General features: G+C 47.4%; 5 protein-coding genes and 1 non-coding gene across 6 annotated transcripts; 4 read left to right on the top strand and 2 right to left on the bottom strand.

The window, feature by feature from the left end:
- Nucleotides 1-1,600: 1,600 nt before the first annotated feature.
- Nucleotides 1,601-3,862, top strand: E1B28_008092 (uncharacterized protein; the record flags this gene model as incomplete). The annotated part of the gene is made up of 18 exons (XM_043152876.1): nt 1,601-1,667; nt 1,721-1,739; nt 1,788-1,863; nt 1,917-1,930; nt 1,989-2,043; nt 2,099-2,142; nt 2,201-2,245; nt 2,297-2,331; nt 2,391-2,425; nt 2,482-2,506; nt 2,574-2,585; nt 2,647-2,708; nt 2,763-2,863; nt 2,932-3,051; nt 3,110-3,156; nt 3,254-3,260; nt 3,308-3,743; nt 3,800-3,862. The coding sequence occupies 18 exons, from the start codon at nt 1,601-1,603 to the stop codon at nt 3,860-3,862; spliced, it is 1,263 nt and encodes a 420-aa protein (XP_043010963.1).
- Nucleotides 3,863-7,278: 3,416 nt separating this feature from the next.
- On the top strand, nt 7,279-8,435 carry E1B28_008091 (uncharacterized protein). The gene is made up of 4 exons (XM_043152875.1): nt 7,279-7,497; nt 7,563-7,821; nt 7,873-8,039; nt 8,101-8,435. Exons 1-4 carry the CDS (start codon nt 7,455-7,457, stop codon nt 8,415-8,417), a joined length of 786 nt encoding a protein of 261 aa, XP_043010962.1. The 5' UTR covers nt 7,279-7,454; the 3' UTR covers nt 8,418-8,435.
- Nucleotides 8,436-8,828: 393 nt separating this feature from the next.
- Nucleotides 8,829-8,929, bottom strand: E1B28_008090. The gene has a single exon. It is a non-coding gene; the product is annotated as a tRNA-Gly (tRNA).
- Nucleotides 8,930-9,487: 558 nt separating this feature from the next.
- E1B28_008089 (uncharacterized protein) lies at nt 9,488-11,114 on the bottom strand. Its single transcript, XM_043152874.1, has 3 exons — nt 11,051-11,114; nt 10,284-10,992; nt 9,488-10,220 (listed from the first exon to the last, which is right to left on the bottom strand). Exons 2-3 carry the CDS (start codon nt 10,667-10,669, stop codon nt 9,659-9,661), a joined length of 948 nt encoding a protein of 315 aa, XP_043010961.1. The 5' UTR covers nt 10,670-10,992; nt 11,051-11,114; the 3' UTR covers nt 9,488-9,658.
- A 770-nt stretch (nt 11,115-11,884) lies between these two features.
- E1B28_008088 (uncharacterized protein) lies at nt 11,885-12,560 on the top strand (the record flags this gene model as incomplete). The annotated part of the gene is made up of 4 exons (XM_043152873.1): nt 11,885-11,894; nt 11,961-12,113; nt 12,171-12,263; nt 12,319-12,560. 4 exons carry the CDS (start codon nt 11,885-11,887, stop codon nt 12,417-12,419), a joined length of 357 nt encoding a protein of 118 aa, XP_043010960.1. The 3' UTR covers nt 12,420-12,560.
- Nucleotides 12,561-12,995: 435 nt separating this feature from the next.
- On the top strand, nt 12,996-19,992 carry E1B28_008087 (uncharacterized protein; the record flags this gene model as incomplete). The annotated part of the gene is made up of 27 exons (XM_043152872.1): nt 12,996-13,004; nt 13,057-13,818; nt 13,868-14,154; nt 14,215-14,320; nt 14,438-14,713; nt 14,777-14,856; nt 14,911-15,064; nt 15,127-15,217; nt 15,277-15,398; nt 15,468-15,483; nt 15,651-16,119; nt 16,198-16,216; nt 16,268-16,530; nt 16,597-16,629; nt 16,688-16,757; nt 16,818-16,886; nt 16,946-17,271; nt 17,326-17,407; nt 17,473-17,804; nt 17,864-18,040; nt 18,112-18,346; nt 18,418-18,483; nt 18,544-18,683; nt 18,740-19,007; nt 19,063-19,143; nt 19,200-19,713; nt 19,781-19,992. The coding sequence occupies 27 exons, from the start codon at nt 12,996-12,998 to the stop codon at nt 19,990-19,992; spliced, it is 5,259 nt and encodes a 1,752-aa protein (XP_043010959.1).
- Nucleotides 19,993-21,624: the final 1,632 nt, after the last annotated feature.

The raw sequence follows: 21,624 nt of genomic DNA, 5'->3' as shown, positions 1-21,624 counted from the left end.
AAAAAATGCAATTCATGCCGAGTTACGACCGCGGTCCGGCTCCCGGGACTGACGATGCACATGTTTGGCAACGGCGATGCCTCTGATAACCTCTGATAACTACAGACCTCTCCTTCCCCACCATCGACATTCACGAAATTACAAATTCAGTGCACACGCTCGCGAGACTCTTATATCAGCGTGTACTAACGTCAAGCCCTTCCAGTTAAAGTCTGCAAAAACCCCTCATTGACGTTTTTAAAGCCAACAAGACGACCTTTGGAGCATTCGTAACCAATGGAGGCTTCTATGATCTATCACGCCCGAACAGTCGTTCAATCTAGCCCTCATATCGCCTGGATTGTTGTTGACTGTGAACATGGATTGACGGACTTGAATCCTGGAATAGCTGATCCAGGTTGCGGTTGTTTAAACTGAAGGCGCACCTGCTTGGCTTGGGTTGGGGTACTGGCGACGGCCCACAGGAATAATTTCGGTTACGATTCGGCAGATATCGTATGGTTTGGATGCTGGTGCGAAAGGTGTGCGCTCTGTTCTTCTTCCTTCTTGTTGTTTCTCAATATCTCGATAGGCATTTACCGTAACAATGGTGAGTCGTTGGCTCAGAAGGTTTCAGTCACGAGAAAGAACCCAATCGGTTTCAGCTCCAAAGGCGGTCGCCGAAGCTGTATCAGACTGTCGTTGCCCTCCAGGTGGTAGGGGAGGATTGAAGCGCGTACGGCCATACGAGCTGAAACATGAGCAAACAATGACCAGCGCAAATAGAGACGAAGGAAGGCATCGAGAACCTTGAGAAGATTGCAGCCGTGGACGGTGTTGGTATGTGTGGTCGCCCATCGGTATCAAGCTCGCCGAAAGTCCTAACGAACGTGCTAGATGTCGCATTACTCGGCCCTGCTGATCTCACGGATGCCCTATTCCGACCTCTGATCCCCATCCAGAGATAGAGAAACTTATTCAACGTACGAAAGTCGCTGCAGATGCCGCTTTGGAAGAAATGGTGGCCCTCTTTATTGGGGACCGTGCTGATGTCGACATAGCTTCACGTACGTCAATACTGGGGAACAAGCTTCTCAAAGGGCGAAGGAAGGATTTGACATGGTGCGTTACTAAGACACCACGTATTTCTAGATAGGTCTGTCAAACGATGCCGTCATTCTCCAGTTACTTAGGTCTTCGACGCCAACTCCCCGATGCTATTTGTTTATCCCAATGACCGAATAACGTTTGAGAACACCCTTCAGAACGGCCTTCACTCATCTACTACGCCCCGAGATCAAGTCCGAGCTTCTTGTTGTCAGCAAGACCTTCAACAACACACATATCAAATATGTACAGAATCAAGTAACCATTTTGACAGATGCCGTCTGATGAAGGGTAATATTTTTAAGTTCTGGCGGCACAGCGTTTCGTGTTTGTATTCATCACTGAGGACCCAGGTCCACATATAAATCGGGAATTTGAAAAGAATGGGGTTGGTTCTATTTCCCCTTTCTCTTATTCCCTAACCTCTCAGTGTCGGCGAGCTGTTGGCAAGACCAGAGGCAGTTTCCGATTTCTAACCGTCATTTGTTTCTTGGAGAACGGATACTTGGTGTTCATGTCAGTCCCGTCGTCCATGCCAGTGGGTCAAGCAATAGCTGCCTCTATTGAACCTCAATACTATGGTGCGTCATTAATGGTGATCCCAAGTCTCATCTAATTGTACTCAAAATTCCAGGCGCTGTAATCGCAATATGGTACGTCGCGTTCCGTAAGAAACATTTATGAATTGACCTTAGGGTTAGTATGTTCGGAATATGCATCTCGCAAACATGGACGTATATCCACACAAACGATGATAGATGGCCCCTTCAGGCGACAGTGCGTATCCATATTTTATCTGTCCAAGCTCGTACCGAATATCTCTCCGACAGGTCGCATTTATCTTGTGCGTACAACCATGGTATCCGTTTACCATCACACTCCTCAAAGACCTTGTTTCACAGTCTCTTTGTCTTCGGGTGCACCCTTCTAGACGCCTTGGCGCTCAATCATTATCTGGTAGGTTTCCCGACGTCAACAAACTCGTCTTAGTCGCTGAGCTAGTCATAATCAGGTCCTCGAATACGGGAACGTCATCGAACTAACGCGAATCACTCCGTGGGTCTTCAACATTTCCGTCCAGTTCGGTCCCCAATGAACCCTTCCGTGCTGTCAGCGAACTATCACTTTTTACCCTGTTCACCGTGGTAGTTATCGTAACGTGCGTATTTGTTTCAGACCTCTGTTACATTCCTAAATTTTCGGCTTTTAGTTCTGATCTATGTTTCGCTACTCGGGTCTGGAGGCGTGCGTTCCGTTTCGAGATATTCTAGGAAAAGGCAGTAACAACTGATGTCCCTTCGCAGTGAGGCGAGTTCATTGGATGATCACCGCCTCAATTGTGAGTCAACGTCAACCACAGCTAACTGCTTGAACCCTCTGAACTTTCCCACCTAGGCTTTAACAGCAGTGGGAGCCCTCAGTAAGTAGTCCATGTTTCGCGCCTAACATTAATCTGTCCGAACCCGAGTAACATCCGCATCTTTTAGTTCCCGGAATTAGTAGGTCATCTCAACAACGGAAAGTTCTTCAAACGAACTGACCTTTTATTCGCCCACGAAGCACTGGTGAACGCACTGTTCGAATTCCCAACGATAGGCAGCCTCAATAACTTCCATCGAAAGGTACTTGTCAATTCACGTACACGTATTGAACATCTCTTCCTAACTCGCATACAGCTCGAAGTTGGATTCATCAACATCCTCGCAGCGGTATCGCAGTGCATGTCAACCTTCGCACTTTGGTATTCTTTTCAGGCTCATATAAATGAAATACCGAGGTTAGTGGATCCGTTTCAGCAAGTGACCCTTCTCCAGTGACTGATCGAAAAGCTCCCGGTTTGCATAGTACTCCACAGTCTGTTCTCCAGCGCTTAAGTAGCGTCGTTGTCAATCGAGGGGCGCTCTTGACGGTGTGTCAGCTCCTCGTGGCTTTTTTGTTCTTTTACCATCCCGAAAGGCTCTATTGGTAAACGGAACAAGAACGTTCTTACCTATACACTGCATTCTGATAGAACTTGCCTCAGGTCGCCCTTTCATCAATTCCTGGCGCCACTGTATTATATTACCACGCGTAAGTTCAAGTTTTCCTTACGACGCCTCTCGAGCCCGCCTTTATTGACTTCCGCACCTCTCCAACTGTGGGCGTTTCCCAATTTTGTAATCACCAGTCGCCACGTAAGTCATTCCACATCGTTGATCATACCAAAACTCACTGAAACTAGACTAAACGCGAGACGACCAGAACGCGCTCAACCTTGGGAACTTCCTCCAGAGTCCCCTACCACGCCTTCTGCCTTCACACCCAGCGCGTTAGAGCACGGTCACAGTTTCCTCCGTGCCGGGTTAGGAAACGAAATGCGAATGAGGATGGGTTTCGGAATTACTCCTTTCTCTCTTGACACTCCCGGCGCTAGTATTACAGGAAACCCATCCCTACGGACTCGGACTCGGACCAGTACTCAAGACCGCAAACCACTGCCGCAACAGGCGTTTGCTGCTCTCACCCCAGATTTTCACAACAAGAGTCCAACTTTGCCTCAGGAGAAGAAAAAGGGTTGGCAAGGAACCAACAAAGACCGAAATGGAAGCAGTGATATTTCGTTGGTTGATCTGGCGACTCCGGAGCTGTTAGTCGATCAAAAGAGCGAAGTAGTGGAGGTGAGTCTGAAGCGGACTCTTGTGTGGATTCATTTCTGAAATATCTGCATAAATAGACGCCTCGACGACAACTACCACCGATACCTCCGCCCGCATTGCTTCCTAGAAGACCAGTTTAGGACTCGTCGGCGGTAGCCGGTACTTGTTTTCAGTGGATCCCATCACTCCAAGACGCTATTTATTAAGTTAATCATTCATAATTTCGTATAATGTCTAAGTATGATGAAGAAGCCTTGTCCTGATGAACGGAAGTTCTTCCTTACGACCGGTGACAAGCCGAATGCGACATGGATTGATTGGGGAACCCTCCTTGCAAACCAAGAAACGATGCCGAAGATAAATAAGCGATCCTCTGAGAAGTGACATGTCATTGATTGGAGCGCAAGGGAGCTATCATTTGACGACTAACAAGTCTTTATAGTTCGAAATGTGTACAAGGGACACACATGGCCATAGACGAACACGAAGTGACGTTAAATAGCAGCTCAATCTCCCGAAAGATGGCGCTGGCGCTGGACAGGCCCTGATTAAGGCATCGAATAAGGCCTCTGAAAGTAAAAACTTGGAGCGTGTACGGCATCGATCCCTGCGGTCCTCGACTAGTGAGTAAGAGCAAGATCAAATGTCACCTGCAAAGAGATGATGTGAGAATTGTGTGCGCTATCGAGGACTCGGGGCTAACGCACTTGCATTGACTATCGACCACGTGACTTTGGTTGAAGAAGACGACTCGAGGCTACACCTCTTCCAGGAATCTAATATGAAGTGGCAGTCAATGGGGAGGAGTGATCAGGTCTTCCTGGTGCTCTTTGTCGCAAGAACTGTCGGAATCTGATCAAGCAAAGAAGTTTAACCAAGGCTCGGTGAAAGAGTAGTTAGAACGGTTGCAACGCACACTTCGTCCTCGAAGGTAGGTTGCCTACAAGATGCTTGTTCTTCTTGTACAACAGACTCTGAAGTTCGAGGTCGTGTCCAGGATGAGCGACAAAATTCGAGGTTTGACTACCAACTCCACTACTAAGTCATACTCGAAATATGGATATGAAGTAGGACGTACGTAGAGGTCACTTGAACCCTGAGACCTGAAGCGTCTACCACCGAGAACGCTGACGCCCTCCAGTTAACAACTGAACCAGAAAAAGGAAACGCTGTCAAGCTTATGAATCAAATAAATAGAGGTGTTAATCAGAATTACCTGCAGTTTCTCGTAGTTCTCCCCCTTTGTTAGTCAGTCTGGGGAAACTAGGGAAGAACGTGGCTGAAATCCTCCAAGCTCATACATTTCTTCTAATTCAACCATCTAAGCAGCGAGAACTCCGTCGGTGGAAGTTATGGATAGAATGAGATAGATAGCAGAGTAGCCCGGGCATCATGAGTGGTAAGTAAAAGCACGAGGCCTGCGTCTTCCATATCGAATCCTTGCAAGAAAAGAAGAATGACCCCGTTTTCGGCTCGTGCTTCTCCTGTTCGCGCTCGTTCCTGTTTCCAGGGGAAGATGAACAAGCGTTTTCGTCATGGCTTTTCTTCGAGAAGTATAAACCTAGGGGAAATCCTTTCGACTTTCTCATTTCCACGGTCCTCGCAAGAGAGCTCCGGGAACCGATAAATCGTTCTTCCTCAACATCCCGTTGATCCGCTAATGCTTTAACCTCCAATCATCCTCGACTCCGGTTTCTGTCTGTCAGGTTCCAGTATCTTCAACGAGAGTCCACAGAAGAAGGCCTTCTTGAGCTCGAAAAAGGGTTCGAAGCGATAATGATAGCGGCAACCTTTTCTACGGACACCAGATGAGCAAAAATATATGGAACTGTTACAATAAGTATCTCACAAGCCCGGATAAGAATGAAATAGTGTAAAGAGAATCTGTGGTCGATGCTCTGCCGTCCGCGTGAAAACGACGAACTACGCCTCATATCCGTAGAGGTTGAAAAACCAGATGATCCGTGGAAACCACCTGCTCTCGGATTTGCAATCGATATTTACTTCGGAAGTAACGGTCGCCATAGAGCCTATTCGGTGATTTGCTTTGAGGGAAAAGTAAATCCATTGGTAGTGGAGGGGGTGTTGGTGGACGTGAAAGAAAAACGCGTAAACGGTACAGATGAATCCCCTATAATGCATATGTCCAATAATGCATACTTTCCAAAAATGCATTGATTTTCGGCTTCACCGACTCGGTTTGCAGGTGAAATTGCATACCTTTCTGATTTCACATAATGCATACATTTTTGACTCAAAAACCGATCCTTATGGGCTAAATTCACCTCTAAAAATGCATACCCCCTCAGTGTGTATAGTTACCATAGAGTAAATCATTTGTAAATTTGTCTCTACAGTACTATTTACACCCAACATGCCCCCAAAAATCAGAGTTTTGGATTACTTTCATCTTTTGGCCATAAAACACATCTGGAGGCTTTCCAATCTCAGACTGCACAGAGACCACACATTATTTTGTTCAAAAATAGTCTTTTTCTACTAATAGCAGGTCTACAATACAGTTTGAGCTCTTTTGAACCCATTACAGTGACCCTGAAAGTGATATAAAAAATATTCTAGAAATGCATACTCTCTAAGAATGCATATGTTTTGGACCCAACCAAGGGGTATGCATTATAGGAGATTCATCTGTAATAGGATTGACCCTTGTTTGGCCTTTCCACGTGCTCCACAGTGTTTGTACGCGCATCTTTTTCTTCTGTTCAACTTCTTGTTCTGTTCTGATCAACACATCGCGAAGCTACCACTTTAAAGTTGCTTCTTCATTCTTCCAGCTCTCAACGACGCGAACCGAAGAGTGAAAGTTAATAATATGGTATACATTCGTTTTGAGGCTTTGGCGTGCCAGCCAAACCATGGGTCGTCCATCTACAAGATTGCCCTACATTTCCTTGACGTTCCTACGACTCCGAACCGGAAACGTTTCAGAGCCGTGCTAAACATCGCTATGGCGATACAGTGTCATTCACGGGTCCATCGGCTATCTTCACTCGCTAGCGTTTCAGAATCAGCTGTACCCAAATATAGCTCCATCAAGTTAATCCAACGCAATGCGACGTTCGTTATCAATTCGTTATCGAAGAGATTAGAAGGTTTGCGAATTCTTTTAGAAGCGTACCGCATAGACTGGATAGCACGCAAAGACTTAGGATGGATTGAAATCAAAGCGTGGTGGGTTAGGAGGTTTCACGGTGAAATTGAAATTTCTGTACAGCCTTGGTGATCTGGCTGATTGATACCCGTCAACAATTGTCATAATCAAACAACCTCAGGTTAACGTCGGATAAACGGTACTGCCGAGGAAGCAGAGGAAGGTTCGAAAGATACTGCCTGTTCTGACGAACTGTTCATGGATGTAGAATCTGTTGGACTGAGAGATCGAACCATTCGATGATGTTTTATTTTCCACTCCCCTATCGAAACAGGGACGCTTGTGCTATGCACACAGGACTGACGGGCCGGAATTCAAATATTCATCGATAATCATGCGCTCATCATGCGCTGGCGATTGCCGCTTTTGCCCTCCAGAATGCAGGGTTTGCTAAACTCGTATAAAAGCCCAGCGGTTGGGGCAAAATATTTTCAAGCGATTGCATCGTCCCTTCTCTCCACTTTTCGTCTTCACTTTTCGTTTCACAAGGCCGAGCCTTTGAACTAAAAACTCTCTTTATCAAACTTTTCTAACGAATACCTTCCACATTCATTAACCAAATGGCCAGATTCGCCGTCATCCTCGCTCTCCTTTCCGTTAACTGTGCGTCTCTCTCTCGGACTGGATTCGTTCTTAGCACTTCTTACTGACCCTCCTTGCACTTATAGTTGTCGCTGCCACTTTCATCCCCAGAGCAGCTCCAGGCACTCAATTCATCACTGGCACCTGTATCACCGACGCGGATTGTGCATCTGGCTGCTGCGGTGTCAAGTCCGGTAAATGCGCCGGTGCTATCATTGCTCTCACTCGTGACGGTGGATGCGGCCATGGTGATGCTCAATCCAACAGCAGAGCTGCTGCTGTCCTCCGTGGTAACTGCCCTGGTACCAACCTCAAGCGTGAAATCCTAATGGAAATCGAGGCGAGGTACGTTCCACTCACTTTCTTCTTTCCACACGTTACTTAATTACTTTCTAGGGCTCCCCTAACTCCCGACCCAAATGGTGCCAAGAACCTCGGAAACGGCGCAGGGACACAATTCATCACTGGTCAATGTGCCTCCAACGCCGACTGTCAATCGGGATGCTGCGCCACACTCGGCAGCATCGGTATCTGCTCAGGTCCCCAAGCCGCAGACCAACAAGGTTAGTACTTGTCAAAATTCATTTCTCCCTTGTCGTAAAATCTCATAAACCTTTCTCACAGGCAAAACCGGTTGTGGCTTTGGTGGTGGTGCCGGTGGTGCCGCATCCCCTCCTCCTCCTCCTCCTCCCGTTAACAACGGCGGTGCCGCTCCTCCTCCTGCCGCACCCGCTGGTGGACTCGCCACCTCCGGAACCGCCGACGTCGGCGCTGCTTGCGGCAGTGACTCCGAGTGCAAATCCGCCTGCTGTGGTTTCAACTCGGGTAAATGCGCTCTTGCCAAGACCGCTCCTGGATCCGATGGTGGATGTGGAAAGGGCGAGGCTGCTCCTAACACCAAGGCTGCAGATCTTATCAAGGGTAACGCACCTATTTGCTAAACGAGAGGTTCACGAGTCTTTCTTTTTTTGGTTTTTTTATTGGAGGTATTTATTTAATTGGTATTTAAGAGTTTTTTTACGCACTTGTAATGATTTGGTACGAATTGGAGATTAGCCTTTGCACCGTTGAAAAAATAATTCGAGGGTAAATGATCGCCGACACCTGTCAAAAGCCGAAAAGTGGGCGGCGACCACGACTCGGCCGGCTTCATCCGAAATAAGGAAATGCTCGGAGGTGAACGGGATGATAAGTGGATGCGAACTAGATGCAAATGCTCATGAATGAATTTAACATGTAGCATATTGACAGTCGCGAGCGAAAGGAAAGAGATATGGCGATTGGAACCTGCGGCCTGAGGACTGAGGCCGGAAGCTAGTCTAATTGAGTGTATGCTGAAACAGAAAAAGTATTGCATTAAGAGGGAATCGAACCCCCGGCGGGTCGAGTCAAACAACAGGTGTGTAACATGGAGGTATGGCAACGACCCAGGTTACCACTACCCCATTAATGCATATGTAGTAGTATGGCTGGCGGGTAATATAGCAACTCCGGACGGTTGTTACCACGACGCTGATCGTTTTGCCGCAGTTGCTGAACATACGGACGAACGAACGGCAGTTGTGTACCACATTTTGAGAGTGTTTAAATTTCACGGAGGTTAGATAGACTGTGGTAGTGGTATTCAAGGTTTTTTTGTGAATGCTTCAAGTCCCTTCAGCATGCTGATTTTAGACTTGTTGTTCTACTAGTTATATATGGTACGCGTGTTGAATCGACTTTACCTTGTTCGGAGAACCACTTGAACATCTGATTGCCAAGAGCCTCTTCAAGAGCTTGATAGAAAAGGAAGGATTTCGTCGCGTAGCGGTCTGAATTACAATCCGACATTTTGAGCGGGCTCTGCGTTATTACACAACGCGCACTACGACCCCCCACCGTTAACCCTTCATTAAGCATAGGGCTGGTTTCTACCTAACATTTAAGTCAACCCTCCTTCAGTTCCTTACTACCAGACCTCACTGGACGAAGAACACGCGTTCGGTCTTCCAACCAAAGAAGAACACTGACAAGCAGCTAAGTACCCATCTGTTATTGTGGAGAAAGGGGTGTATCGCTAGCCAACTCCAGTGTAACTATGCAAGCGTACAGAGGAATTACCCAATCTGTACGAAAACGAAAAAACCAAGGCGGGGCCAGTGTAATGAGGGAAAGTAGCTTGGCGGTCAAAACAGAAACAAATTCAATATACAATCCGGTCAACTTCCTCACCACTGAAATCCGATTCATACCCTCTCTCCAGGTGCCAAACTGAATTATCCACATATTCAACCGACCAGAGGTCATCCAGCTCCATGTCATCCGAATAACGACTCTCCGCTTCACTGCTATCATCAAGCTCAAGCTCGTATAGGCACGGATAGTTGACCGAGGTCTTGTCCCACGAAAAACCACTACCACGGTTTTGAAAGTCGGAGAAGGAGCGGGAACGGCGAATTCGACATTTACGGTCCTCCTCAAGCTCACAATTAGACTCCGAGGTATCTAGCTCGAGAACCGCCAAAAGCCGAGTCCATCGAGCTTCAGCTTCAGCACTCTCGAACGCGTTACAGAGGAACGTAGGGGTAGGAGTGGAGGATACGAGTGTAGATCCGTCGGTGGGCCCAGTATTGGTTCCGACGACAGACGTCGAAGACATCGAAAATTTCCTCGAACGCAAGCCAAACAAGGACCGTGTGCGAAGTAGGGAAGGGTGAGTTTGTGTCCGTGTGGTATCCGCTCGGTTCTCCTTTGCAACAGTTGTTCTGAAGAGCGATAACGAGCTCAGAGAGTGTTTCCTCTTGACTTCGAGCGGCTCGGTACCGTACCTACTCCGCGGGGCGCGACTGCCAGTTCCAACCCGTTTCCCCTCCTTCCGCACATCGTTAAGTCGCCCCAGAACCGATAGTTTCTTCTTCAAGACCAAAGACAACGGTTGGGTGCCAACGCGTTCCTCCGAGCCCTCCAAGCCATCTCTAGACTCATATGTGCCACTGGCCTTCAACGTAATACGAGAGATGGTCTTCTTCAGCCCACGAAAGTTCAAGAATGTTGGTTTCTGAGAAGGAGAGAAGGGAGGTAAGACGTTGGTATCGGGCTGAGATTGGGCACAGAAGTCAGTGATGACAGTGGTGGATGGTCGAGGTTCAGGTACTGGTCGTGATGAGAGAGTAGGGTTACTTGAAGATGCAGATGTAGCGGGAATGGTAGCCATGATTTTCGTTCAGTTTCCGACGGAGAACCGAGGAATAGAGTGGTATCGCTGGAACTATAGAACGGGTTGGGATACGGTGAAAGAGATGGAGTATGGCCGACTCGCTAGATTCAGATAGGAATTCACGTAAAGATTGCTCAAAGCGGTGATGCTAGTGGCAGCGATAGCTTTGAAAGACAAAATATCTTCTCAGGGTCCTGTGGCATTGAAGAGTTTATTGTACCCTAAATGCGGTAAGGACTTGGAGCCACGTGCTCCCAAAACGGTGGCAGTTTCTCAGCAAGGTAGGGGGGCTTCGCGTAGTCGAGGGGGTTAGTTTTGAACTAAACGGGGGATATAAATCAGTGCACGTCTGAGTATTGGAAGCCATTACAAAGTTACCACTCGATTAGCGGGTTTCCGGAGACAGTTCCTGTATCTCATGGTGGTGCGAAAAGTTCCGAAATACCTGGAGCTGAATACAGTATGACGGCATTCAACGTAAAGCATTCGTAGGCGAAATTTGACGTTGGTGTTATTTGGACATAATACACGTGCTTGAGCGCTAGACGAGCGCTTTCTGAATTTAGACTGTTCTGGCTTGCTTGGCCTTTTTGGGATCGCATTATTCGTTCGCATTTAGTGAGAATCCTTTTGCGCGTGAGTCATGACGTTTGTCTGTGCTTTTTCTTCCGACTTTGACGTGAAAATTATTCACTAGTTGCGAGAACTCAAGAGGTCGACATCCCGTCGCAACTTGCGCTCGGTGTACGGTTCTTACAAGCCCAGGCTCACATGTTCGTACTCCTCTTTTCGGTGGAAGAAACAGTTTATCGCTCGGGCTCTTAAAGGAGGTTGGCCGTGCATTCGCCATTGCCCAAGTGTTTGTCAATGAACCTCTATTTATCCTGAGTGGAACAGTCACTTCCGAATTCATACATCGTACGGCTGGAGCCTATCTGTTCGTAACTCCAGTTTTATCGATACTCGAACGGATAAACGGGATGCCTTTTGTCCGTTGTCCGTTAAGGGCCTCATTGTACTATTGGTCCTCTGATCCGGAAGGCAAGATACCAGTCCCCAAAGAAGATTGGGAGCGGATTGGAATCCCCGAGCTTGAAGTACAAATGTACATTGGGTCATTCTGGAACACAGATGATTATGCGGCCATGCAGGAGTATTTGACGATACAAGGCTACGATTCTTATAGTTGCGAGAGCGCAGGGATACCAAAGTATGAATCGATGTAGGTTTTTCGTATCGAGTTTTTATCTCGGTGTTTTGTATTCTTATTTCGATTGTTTTCTGTCAGGGGATCCACACACGACTACTCAGGTAATGCTTGAAGATGCGGACGATTGGGTTCGTCTAGAAGATGGCCAACAAGCAATAACTGAAAGGAACCCGAATGGCATCACCTCTCCTTCGATGTATTCATTGATCTCGGAGAGTGAAGCGCAGAATGGTGTGTGGCCTCTGAGATCTTGATGACTCTCAGGACCCAGCCTTACTTCATTTACAGGAGAAATGGTGCTTGGTGGAGTCTCGACTAGTAGTGAAGGCGGTAATTTCATGGGGTGGTTACAGAAGGGTTGGCTGAATCGCCGGGCGCAAGGTAAGTTGCCGATGATTTTTGAGAACTCTCAGCTTAGATTGACGGATGTTAACAGGGGAAATCTATAAACTTAAGGCTGATCTCGACCGGATTGTCCCGAAGGCACCTGAAGAGGATGACCATGGATCTCCTGTTGTCGTGTCTCCATATACTTAGTTGCCGTTTGGTAGTCGAATATGTACGGCAGGATGGCCGTGGTTCGTATTCTCCTTCCGTACCACTGGAAGTCGCCGATTGGTTGTATATATGTCCCATTTTCTCCGCCGTAGACCTGGCAGATTGGAACTACATCGTCACTTAGTGCCAGCCAGTAAGAAGTACCCACAGGTGAGAATAAGTCAGGAAATTCTTGAACTGCGCGTAGAAGATTCGGAGTACGTGAAAAAGGGTGTTAGAAGAGAACGTAACAGTCCGTACTGTCTTCCACCAAGCGACTAAGAGGAGCTTTAGTCGGTTTTATGGTAATACCCTCGTTCCGATTTCATGAATATGTGTGTAAAACCCTTGTGCTCTTCGCGAGAGTTCTTCGTGTCCACTGCCATGTATATACTACCACTTGCTATGTTGAATGTTTACCCCTACCTCCTATTGTATCACTTAAAGGGACCATGCTGCGTAATCTATCTATCTATCTATCTATCTTAAATATTAATTTGACTTCAAGAAGGAGTCGGTACCAGTACTCGCTCAGCTTCGGATTCCGCGGAATCGGAAACGGCGGTTTGACGTCACATGACTAAGGTTCGAGGGTCCGCTGTGGCTATGCCTTCCATCCGACCCTGAAACGACTGAGATTTCTAACTTTCCTCCGATTTCCTCCACGCGACTCCGAGTGACCGTGGATGTCTGTGGCCATTCGGGTCTGTTGAATCTACACGAAGCATGTATTCGAGACTCCTGGGCAGCAGTCATACCAGCAGCCTTCGTCCTCTCTATCTGTCTCCTCTCACTTGCAAATATCCCGTCGTTATCTGTCACAAGACTTTACAAGACCGTCAGATACCCGTTTCGACCGTTTTTGACGTTAACAGACGCCCAAGCGTTGGACACTGAGGGAGATGAAGCAGGATATGAAGAGGATGGACGCATTGGCGAAGTAGGACAAGCAGGAACGACGGCAACAGCAGCAAGGGAATTTCCTGTTTGGAAAACAGTTGTTTTGGTGTTTATCGGGTTACTGGAGGGTATCTGTTGGACTATCGCTGGATCCTATATCCTCATTTCCGGCGAAACGAGCTCCAACGCGAACGCTGCCTGGAACGGAATCCGAGCATTCCTCGTCGCCTTTACATGTACCTATACAGTCATACGCCCCATCCAACGTCCAACCGCGACTGCGCCTTTCGATCTGTTCATGATATACATGTTACAGTTAATGTCGGGTGTTGTCCAATTCGGAGGAATCCTCTACGCTCACACCGTACTCGACATACCAGCCTCGAGCATGACGGTCTTTGCGCACACCTTGAATCTATTCGGGATACTGGTCCTTCTGAGCCTCGTTCTCAGCATGCCATTAGCTCTCCCAAGCAGAAGAGTCAAACCGTCCGAAATCGTACGTCCAACCTATCTCATTTTGCTCCGTTTTTACCCATCCAATTAAGGGCCAGTCAATCTCACCAGAAGATTACATAACCCTCTGGGGTTGGATATCGTTCAGTTGGATATATCCCCTCGTTCGCCGCGGGAAAAGCTCTACACTCAATGAAGAAGACGTCTGGAATCTCAGTCCTACATTTCAATCTCGACCCCTTTTCATCAAATTCAGTAATACCCACCGCACCACGCTTCTGAGGAGGCTCTGGGCCGCAAACTCGTTGGATTTGATTCTATATGGGGTGCTTACTATAACGAGCAGTTGCTTGAGTTTCATGAATCCGTTCTTCTTGAAGTTAGTTTTCTTTTTCTTGCCTGTTTTTCTTTTTTTTTCTTACGAGCTTGAACTACACAGCCATATTCTGTCTTCAATCGAAAAACATGGAGCTGATGTCACTCCCGCCGACCGATCTAACGCATACATTTACGCTTGTCTCATGTTTCTGACATCGTTAGCGAAGGTGCGTTCGCGTTCATAGTCTTCTACCCCTTATTATACACTTTCCTTTACCCTTTTCCCTTACGATTCCTGCTCTTCGCTTTCCTACATTAAACATTGAAGGCTAACTCTCTAACAGGCTGAATCAGACGTCCAACACCTTTGGTTCGGACGAAGAGCTGCTACGCGCATCCGTTCCGAGTTGATGGCTTCCATCTATGACAAAGCGTTGAAGAGGAAAGAAGTTGCAGGCGCTGGCGAGTCGCATGACAAGAAGCAAGAAGACAAGGATAAGGGGAAGAATAAGGATAAGAGTAGGAATAAAAAAACGAAGGCGAAAGAAGAAGATAACGAGCCAAAAGCGGGTGCAGACGTGGGGAAGGTTGTCAATTTGATGGCGGGGGATGCGACTGTGGTGAGTGAAATATACGTTCTCTAAAGAATCTAGATTCCTACTACGCCGTTTTTCTCAATATAGGTAAACGGTGCTTGTACAGGGTTATACCTCATCTACGGTTGCCCGTTTGAAATCATCTTGGGTTGCGCGTATATTTATCAGTACGTTTCGTCCTCTTACTTTGAATTCTTACGCCAACAAAAACAAACACACAGACTCCTAGGATGGTCTGCATTCGCAGGATTTGCAGTTCTCCTCGCGGGTTGGCCGTTGAATACGTTATTGGCGAAACGGAGTATCAGGATTCAAAAGGGTACGATGGCGGCTAGAGACAAGAGAATGGGAGTGTTAAATGAACTTATTGGAGCGGTGAGTTGGGCTCTTCCCTTTTTTGCCCTTCATTTTCCAATGCCTTACTCTTACTCTCCAAGGTCAAATTTATCAAATTCTTCGCATGGGAAGATCGCTGGATTGATCGCGCTATGGGAGCGAGGGAAAAGGAGATGAAATGGATGATTAAAGGTAATGTCTAGTCTGGATTCGACACTCCTTTTACCGCCGTTACTTACCCTTTCCCCCAGCCCGTATCAACTGGATCATGTTTTATCTCCTAGGGATGAGCGCGCCTATCCTCATTTCGATAGTTTCTTTTGCTACATTCGTTGCTCAAGGGAATGAGTTGAGGGTTAGTACGGCGTTTACGGTGAGTTGCTTTCTGTGGTTCTATTCGGAGTATGTAGGACTGACTTCCCGCGCAAACGTCTTATCGCAGGCTATAGCTCTCTTTGGTATGATAAGGTTGATATCACCCCTTCGTACGTTGGGTCTGAAGCGCTTTTTAATCTTTTCCACTCAGGGCACCTCTCAACGTTATACCTACGTGGATAGTTCAACTTCTTAACGTACGTCCACGTTTCTCAAAAAAGCGTTTAGCTAACTGACGGATCATACCCAGACAAAGTTGCACTCGACCGTATCGCAGTGTTCCTCGCAGAAGATGAAGTAGATGAACAAGTTTCGTCTCTCAAGGGCCTCCACTCGAGGGAAGAAGATCATTCTCACCAGCATCCTTTCCTCTCTGGAGACTCGGAAGGCGGTTTGGGTTTGGAAGGTGCTACACTCAAATGGAACGAAATTGAGAAGAAGGAGCCGCCCAAGACTAACGACGATGCATCTCAAAAACTTCGCACTTCATGGTTTTCAAGCGTGAGGTCGAAGATGAGGAAGATCAAGGGTACCATCTCCAGGGATAGTACCACCGCGGATGACAACAACGACACTACTGTCGCTTCAGCCTCGGAGACTGGAACGGTTCATTCCGTTCGTTCGGATGATGCCTCGCAGGAACGTAGATTCGAGTTGAAGGATATTTCGGTTTTTTTCCCAGAGGGAGAGTTGTCGGTCGTTACTGGACCTACTGCGAGGTATGTTTTCACCTCTTTACCCCCCTCTCATTTAAACGGGGCTCAATTCTCGTTTTTTTGTTTCTTCTCTTTCGCCAGCGGAAAAACTGCACTTCTCGTAAGTAACTTCCCTCCCAACCTCCAATCAACGTTTTTCACCACCTTCTAGATGGCAGTCTTGGGTGAAATGACGCTGCTTAACGGTCGAGTCATCCTTCACAAAGATCGGAGAAGGGTAGATGAACATGGGTACACACGTACGATTTCATACGCTGCCCAGAGTCCGTGGTTGAGGCATCAAACGATAAAGGAGAACATTCTTTTTGGATATCCGTATGATGACAAGAGGTACAACGAGGTGGTGGAGGCTTGTGCGCTCAATCCTGACTTTGAGATTTTGGAGGATGGGGACGAGACGGAGATTGGGGCTAGGTGAGGGTGGTTTTTTGTTTCGTTTCGCACAATTCAGTCTGACTTTGGATTTTTTGCTCGTTATAGAGGTGTCTCGTTGAGCGGTGGACAGAAGGCGAGGTTCGTAGAAGGGTTTGCCGTTCATTTTACACCTGCTTTAACTGGTGGGTCTTTCCAGGGTTGCCCTGGCGCGGGCTGTTTATGCCAGAACGAAGTACGTGCTCCTGGATGATCCACTTAGCGCTGTGGTTAGTAGTTATCGTTTTACTCTCAAACGTTACCACTAATTGATCCATTTTCTCCCTTAGGATAGTCACACGTCTCGCTACCTCTACGAGAATCTCTTATGCGGACCTCTTCTCCGTAATAGGACTGTGGTACGATCCTTTACCCCTGTGCCTCAAATAGGAAATGCTAATCGACCCTTCTTTAACAGGTACTCGTAACACACCACGTCGACCTTGTCCTTCCTGGAGCACACTACCTCATTCGCATGCTCGACGGTCGTATTGATACTCAAGGCACAATCAAAGACCTCCGTTCACAAGGATTATTAGAAGGTATCGCTTCCGAAGCTGGAATCGAAGCCCATCGTGAACAAGTGGCCGTCGCGGAGGAGGAAGGGAAAGCAAAAGCTACGCCGGAACCTGAGGTACCGGGAGACGCTGGGGAGCAAAAGAAACCGAGGAAGCTTGTGAAAGATGAACATCGCGAAACGGGGAGTGTGAAGTGGAGGATATACAAGAAGTATTTGGAGGCTTCGTAAGTTATACCTTCGACTCTTCAGTCCTGTTCTGGTGACGACGCCCACCACAGGTCATATTATATTTGGGTTATCTTGGCAGTGTTCGTCGTTATGAACCAGTTTTTGGGCGTTGCAGAGAAACTTTGGATGATAGTGCGTTCCCTTTTTGTCATGTTGGGGAACGGACATTCGTTTAACTTCTTGCTTTCCTTCTCTAGCAATGGGGAGAGGCATATGGGAATGACGACACGTCTTTCCGCTCCCACCCCTTCTCAGCTTTCCGTAGCACTGGAGGTATCTCCGACCACGAATACGTTGCGGACAGTTACGTGTATTCGCAACACCACCAGACCCCTCTCTATACGTATGCTTCCAACCGTACCGGAGGCAGTCGCCCTCTGTTTGGCGTAAACTTGCCAAACGCATATGAACATCCACTGTTCTATGTCGGGATTTACGCAGCCATCGGTCTCGTGGACGTGACGGTCAACCTTTGTTCTGTCATTGCGCAGTATACCGGGGCGTTGAGGGCTTCTAGGGCATTGTTTAAGTGAGCATTTCTCTTTCTCTAACATGACATCAACTGAACGGCGATCGCACCCCCCATAGACAACTGTTGGAAAGAGTAGTCAGAGCAACGTTCCGTTTCCACGATACTACCCCTCAAGGGCGTATGTTGAATCGTTTTGGCAAGGACATTGAAACGATCGACTCGTCTTTAGCTGGTTCCCTTCAGGCCGTCAACTCGTCTTTGGCGAGTTTCTTTGCGTCTGTCATTACCATCACGTACGTGACTTTGGTGATATTATCTTAGACGTCGACTGACTCCCTTTCGCTTTTCTCTTCTTCTCATCCAGTGTCTTCTTTCCTCTATTCCTTCTCCCAGCTACCGCTATTGGTTTCGTTTACCGGGAACTCGGAATCGGCTACCTCAACACAGGCCGTGACCTGCGACGGATGGAATCCAACTCCCGGTCGCCTATCTTCTCGCACTTTGGTGAATTACTCGAGGGAATCGTGACTGTTCGAGCCTTCTCCGCTGAACGTCAGTTCTTGGACAATCTCCATAAGAAGATTGACCATACCACCAAGGTGCGTTGGAATAACCGTTTGCTCATATTTATGCTAATCATGTAAACTCTTTTTACTATAACTCTTTTTAGATGTGGTACGGATTTTGGATGACGAATCGTTGGTTGCTTCTCAACTTTGATTGTATTGGATGTTTGGTACGTTTCCTCCCTTCATTGTCAAACATTTGAGGTAATTCTGAATATCGATTTCCTCAGGGCGTATTCATCACCGCACTGTTCTCGATTTCCAGAACAGACCCTGGTATTGCAGGTCTCTGTATCTCCAGCGCGCTCAGTTTTACGGGATCAGTTTATTGGGCATGTCGATTCTGGACGAACTTGGAGTTGGATCTCAAGTACGTTTATTTGCTTTTCCCGAAGCCGACTTCTGTCGTTCAACTTTCAACTCTAGCTCGGTAGGAAGAGTCGTAGAATACCTTGAAGTTCCACAAGAGCCTCCAGCGATCATTGAATCCAACCGTCCTCCTGCATATTGGCCATCCTCGAGTGCAAATAACGACACACTTATCCGGGTCGAGAATGTAACTGTCAAGTATGCTCCGGAGCTTCCGGAAGTACTGCAAGACGTATCGTTCACGCTTAAAGCTGGAGAGCGGGTTGGATTACTTGGCAGGACGGGGAGTGGAAAGTCGACGTTGGCTATGAGCGTTTTACGGTTTGTCAGTTGCCGTCTCTCCGTATCTTAAGTCGTTATACTGACTCGCTGTCTTCCAGGTTGACCCATCGAGTGGCCGGATTCTTATCGATGGAATTGACATCTCGACAATCGGAACCTATGATCTGCGATCTAGGCTGGTACGGGTGCTCTTTATTAACCCGAATGTTGCTGAGACGGTTTCTTTCTTTTCCAGACATTCATTCCACAAGATGCCACCCTCTTCTCTGGTACCCTCCGGGACAACCTAGATCCCTTTCATGAACACACGGATGAAGAGTGTCTCGATGCGCTCTACAGAGCTCAAATTATCCACCCAAACAATGATGGAGGATCTCGAAGATCTTCCCGGGCACCCTCTACCGTCGCCTCGGGCACCGCTTCACCCGCAACTTCCCGACCCCCTTCTGTGCAGGATAACCGGGAAGAGGATATGATTCGTACCATCGCATCAGATTCAGATTCGTACTCGACTACCACTACTGACGTGGAAACTCGAACGAGCACGATCACCTTATCCACTGAAATCACAAGCGGAGGAACCAATTTCTCCCAGGGTCAAAGACAATTACTATCTCTGGCAAGAGCATTACTGAGGAGGAGCTCTGTTATCGTATTGGACGAGGCTACAAGTAGTATTGATTTCGCCACCGATGAAAAGATTCAAAAGGCAATCAGGGAGGAGTTTGGGCAGTCGTTGTTGTTGACAGGTAGGTTTTTTATGTCTCTGGACTGACTCCCGTGGCTGATTTCTTTTTTTTTTTTTCACCCCAAAAGTTGCCCATCACCTACGAACGGTGATTGATTACGATCGACTGATTGTTTTGGACAAGGGCCGGATAGTAGAGTTTGATACACCGTTGAGCTTGATACGGAAGGAGGATGGGATATTTAGGAGTATGTGCCTGAAGAGCGGTAAGCTGGCGGAGTTGGAGGCCGCCGCCGTCGTCGCGAAAGCAGAACGTGATAGTCTTAGAGTTGGTCAGTAGTGCAAGGGTAGCAGTTTAAATTTTACGTTGGCTGTAATTCTATCTTTAGGAATCATGGTCGTGCAGTACATATCGTCGTATTCTTTTAATTTCTATACATTACAAGGAACTTGCAAGGAACGGCAGGCTACAGAAGATGCCAATTTTAACGAGGCGTACATAATGAGGAACCTCAAATTGCAAGTGAGTGAACCTGGAACGAACCTTCGGTACAAAGTTCGAACGAAGCAACTCTCATTTAGGGTATGAGACGTTCGGGTTGGTTGGGTGCATATGTTTCCGAAAGGAAGAGAACGGGCCGGCACTGTAACAAAGTGTGACAAAGTCACACTTTCCGTTCTCGACCGCTACGATGCGCTGGGCACCGCTGGGCTCTTTTCTCGAAATTTTGCGTCAACTTAGGGGTTCGACCAACCCGAGAAATCTTGCGACCCGAATTCCTGGAGTGAAGAACAAGGATACTCAGAGTAGAACGAGAAAAAGGGTAGGAGTAAAAAGCTACGGCAGCTTCGATTAACGTTGGGTACGCGTAAGCCTTCTCTGTGCCGTTTCTTATTCGATTCCCAAACTCTATATTCTCTTTAGCATGCCTTAATTCATTTAAAATATCCTTTGAGGACTGGACTCGTGCCTGAGGAGGGCGAGATATCGGCTTCTTCTTTGAGCGGGCATTATAAACAAAGCCGTAGTCGTTCCAGTGAGAATACTAATTCTCGAGGAGAAAACCAGCGGGGTGACGATGACGATGGTGTTGTTAAGGTTATTTTCTTAGTAAGCGTTTCGCCGTATTCTTCCTTTCTTTTACTTTACTTACCTTCACCCATGGACCCTTGGCCGCGTACACTCGACTTTTCTCTTCCCTTATTGCTATGCAGAAGCTTCCATATCTTCCATGTCCCCCAGTCTAAATACTCGTGTTCGATTTCATTGCAAACTTCTAACGCCTTTCTGGTAGACTATCTATCGGTCTTAGAGTCAAAGCAAGTACGAAGAAAGGGAAAGGACGGAACTGCAGCTAGGCATGAGGTGACAGAGAAGGAATTCTATGGTGTATTGGGGAAGTTTTGAACGCTATGCAGGAGGATCATGAGAATGAGTCGGGTTGGCTAAATTGAGCGGTTGGCGAGAGGGGAAAGTCAGGCACAGAATGCCCTTTCAATTGTGCGTATCGCTTTATTGGCCGTTCGCATACACCACCGCCTACTCATTGCTTCCGACCACTTAGCCATTTCCCCTGCCATCTTCACCACCCGGTACCAGCATCAAGGTTACGATCCACGTTATTCTCACTTCTGAACGAAAAAAAGTACACCAACCATGCTTGTATGACGGCACTCGCTATGTTTCCATGGTTGCTTGGTGACAATTCCCACCAATCTGCTAACTTATAATGGTCGTGGTTATCCGTCATATTGAACCGCCCTCCTGGTTCCGAGCCTCACAACCTCCGTGGATTCAAATACCAGGTGCGCACTTAATTCTGAATCCGCCGGAGATGTCAAGATACAACTATCTTGGAAGGTGTGCGGGAAGGCCCAGAGCAAGACCAGGAAGGTTGCCCGTGACCATGGGAGGGAATGGAGAAGAATAGCTCGCGGACGTGATATTATTAGGAAGCTATGGGAGCCATCT

Source organism: Marasmius oreades, chromosome 4 (assembly GCF_018924745.1).
Source record: "Marasmius oreades isolate 03SP1 chromosome 4, whole genome shotgun sequence".
In the NCBI taxonomy this organism is placed as follows: Eukaryota; Fungi; Basidiomycota; class Agaricomycetes; order Agaricales; family Marasmiaceae; genus Marasmius; species Marasmius oreades.
The sequence above is the reverse complement of the archived record's forward strand: the minus strand, read 5'-3'. Positions and strand labels throughout refer to the sequence as shown.

What these genes read in the sequence shown, in the direction of transcription:
- E1B28_008091 (XM_043152875.1), top strand. Translation starts at nt 7,455, where the DNA reads ATGGCCAGATTCGCCGTCATCCTCGCTCTCCTTTCCGTTAACT. An exon ending in CGCTCTCCTTTCCGTTAACT is followed by an intron (nt 7,498 to 7,562) that starts GTGCGTCTCTCT and finishes TTGCACTTATAG; the next exon opens with TTGTCGCTGCCACTTTCATC. An exon ending in CCAAGCCGCAGACCAACAAG is followed by an intron (nt 8,040 to 8,100) that starts GTTAGTACTTGT and finishes CCTTTCTCACAG; the next exon opens with GCAAAACCGGTTGTGGCTTT.
- E1B28_008089 (XM_043152874.1), bottom strand. Translation starts at nt 10,669, where the DNA reads ATGGCTACCATTCCCGCTACATCTGCATCTTCAAGTAACCCTACTCTC. An exon ending in AGTCGCGCCCCGCGGAGTAG is followed by an intron (nt 10,221 to 10,283) that starts GTACGGTACCGA and finishes ATCGCTCTTCAG; the next exon opens with AACAACTGTTGCAAAGGAGA.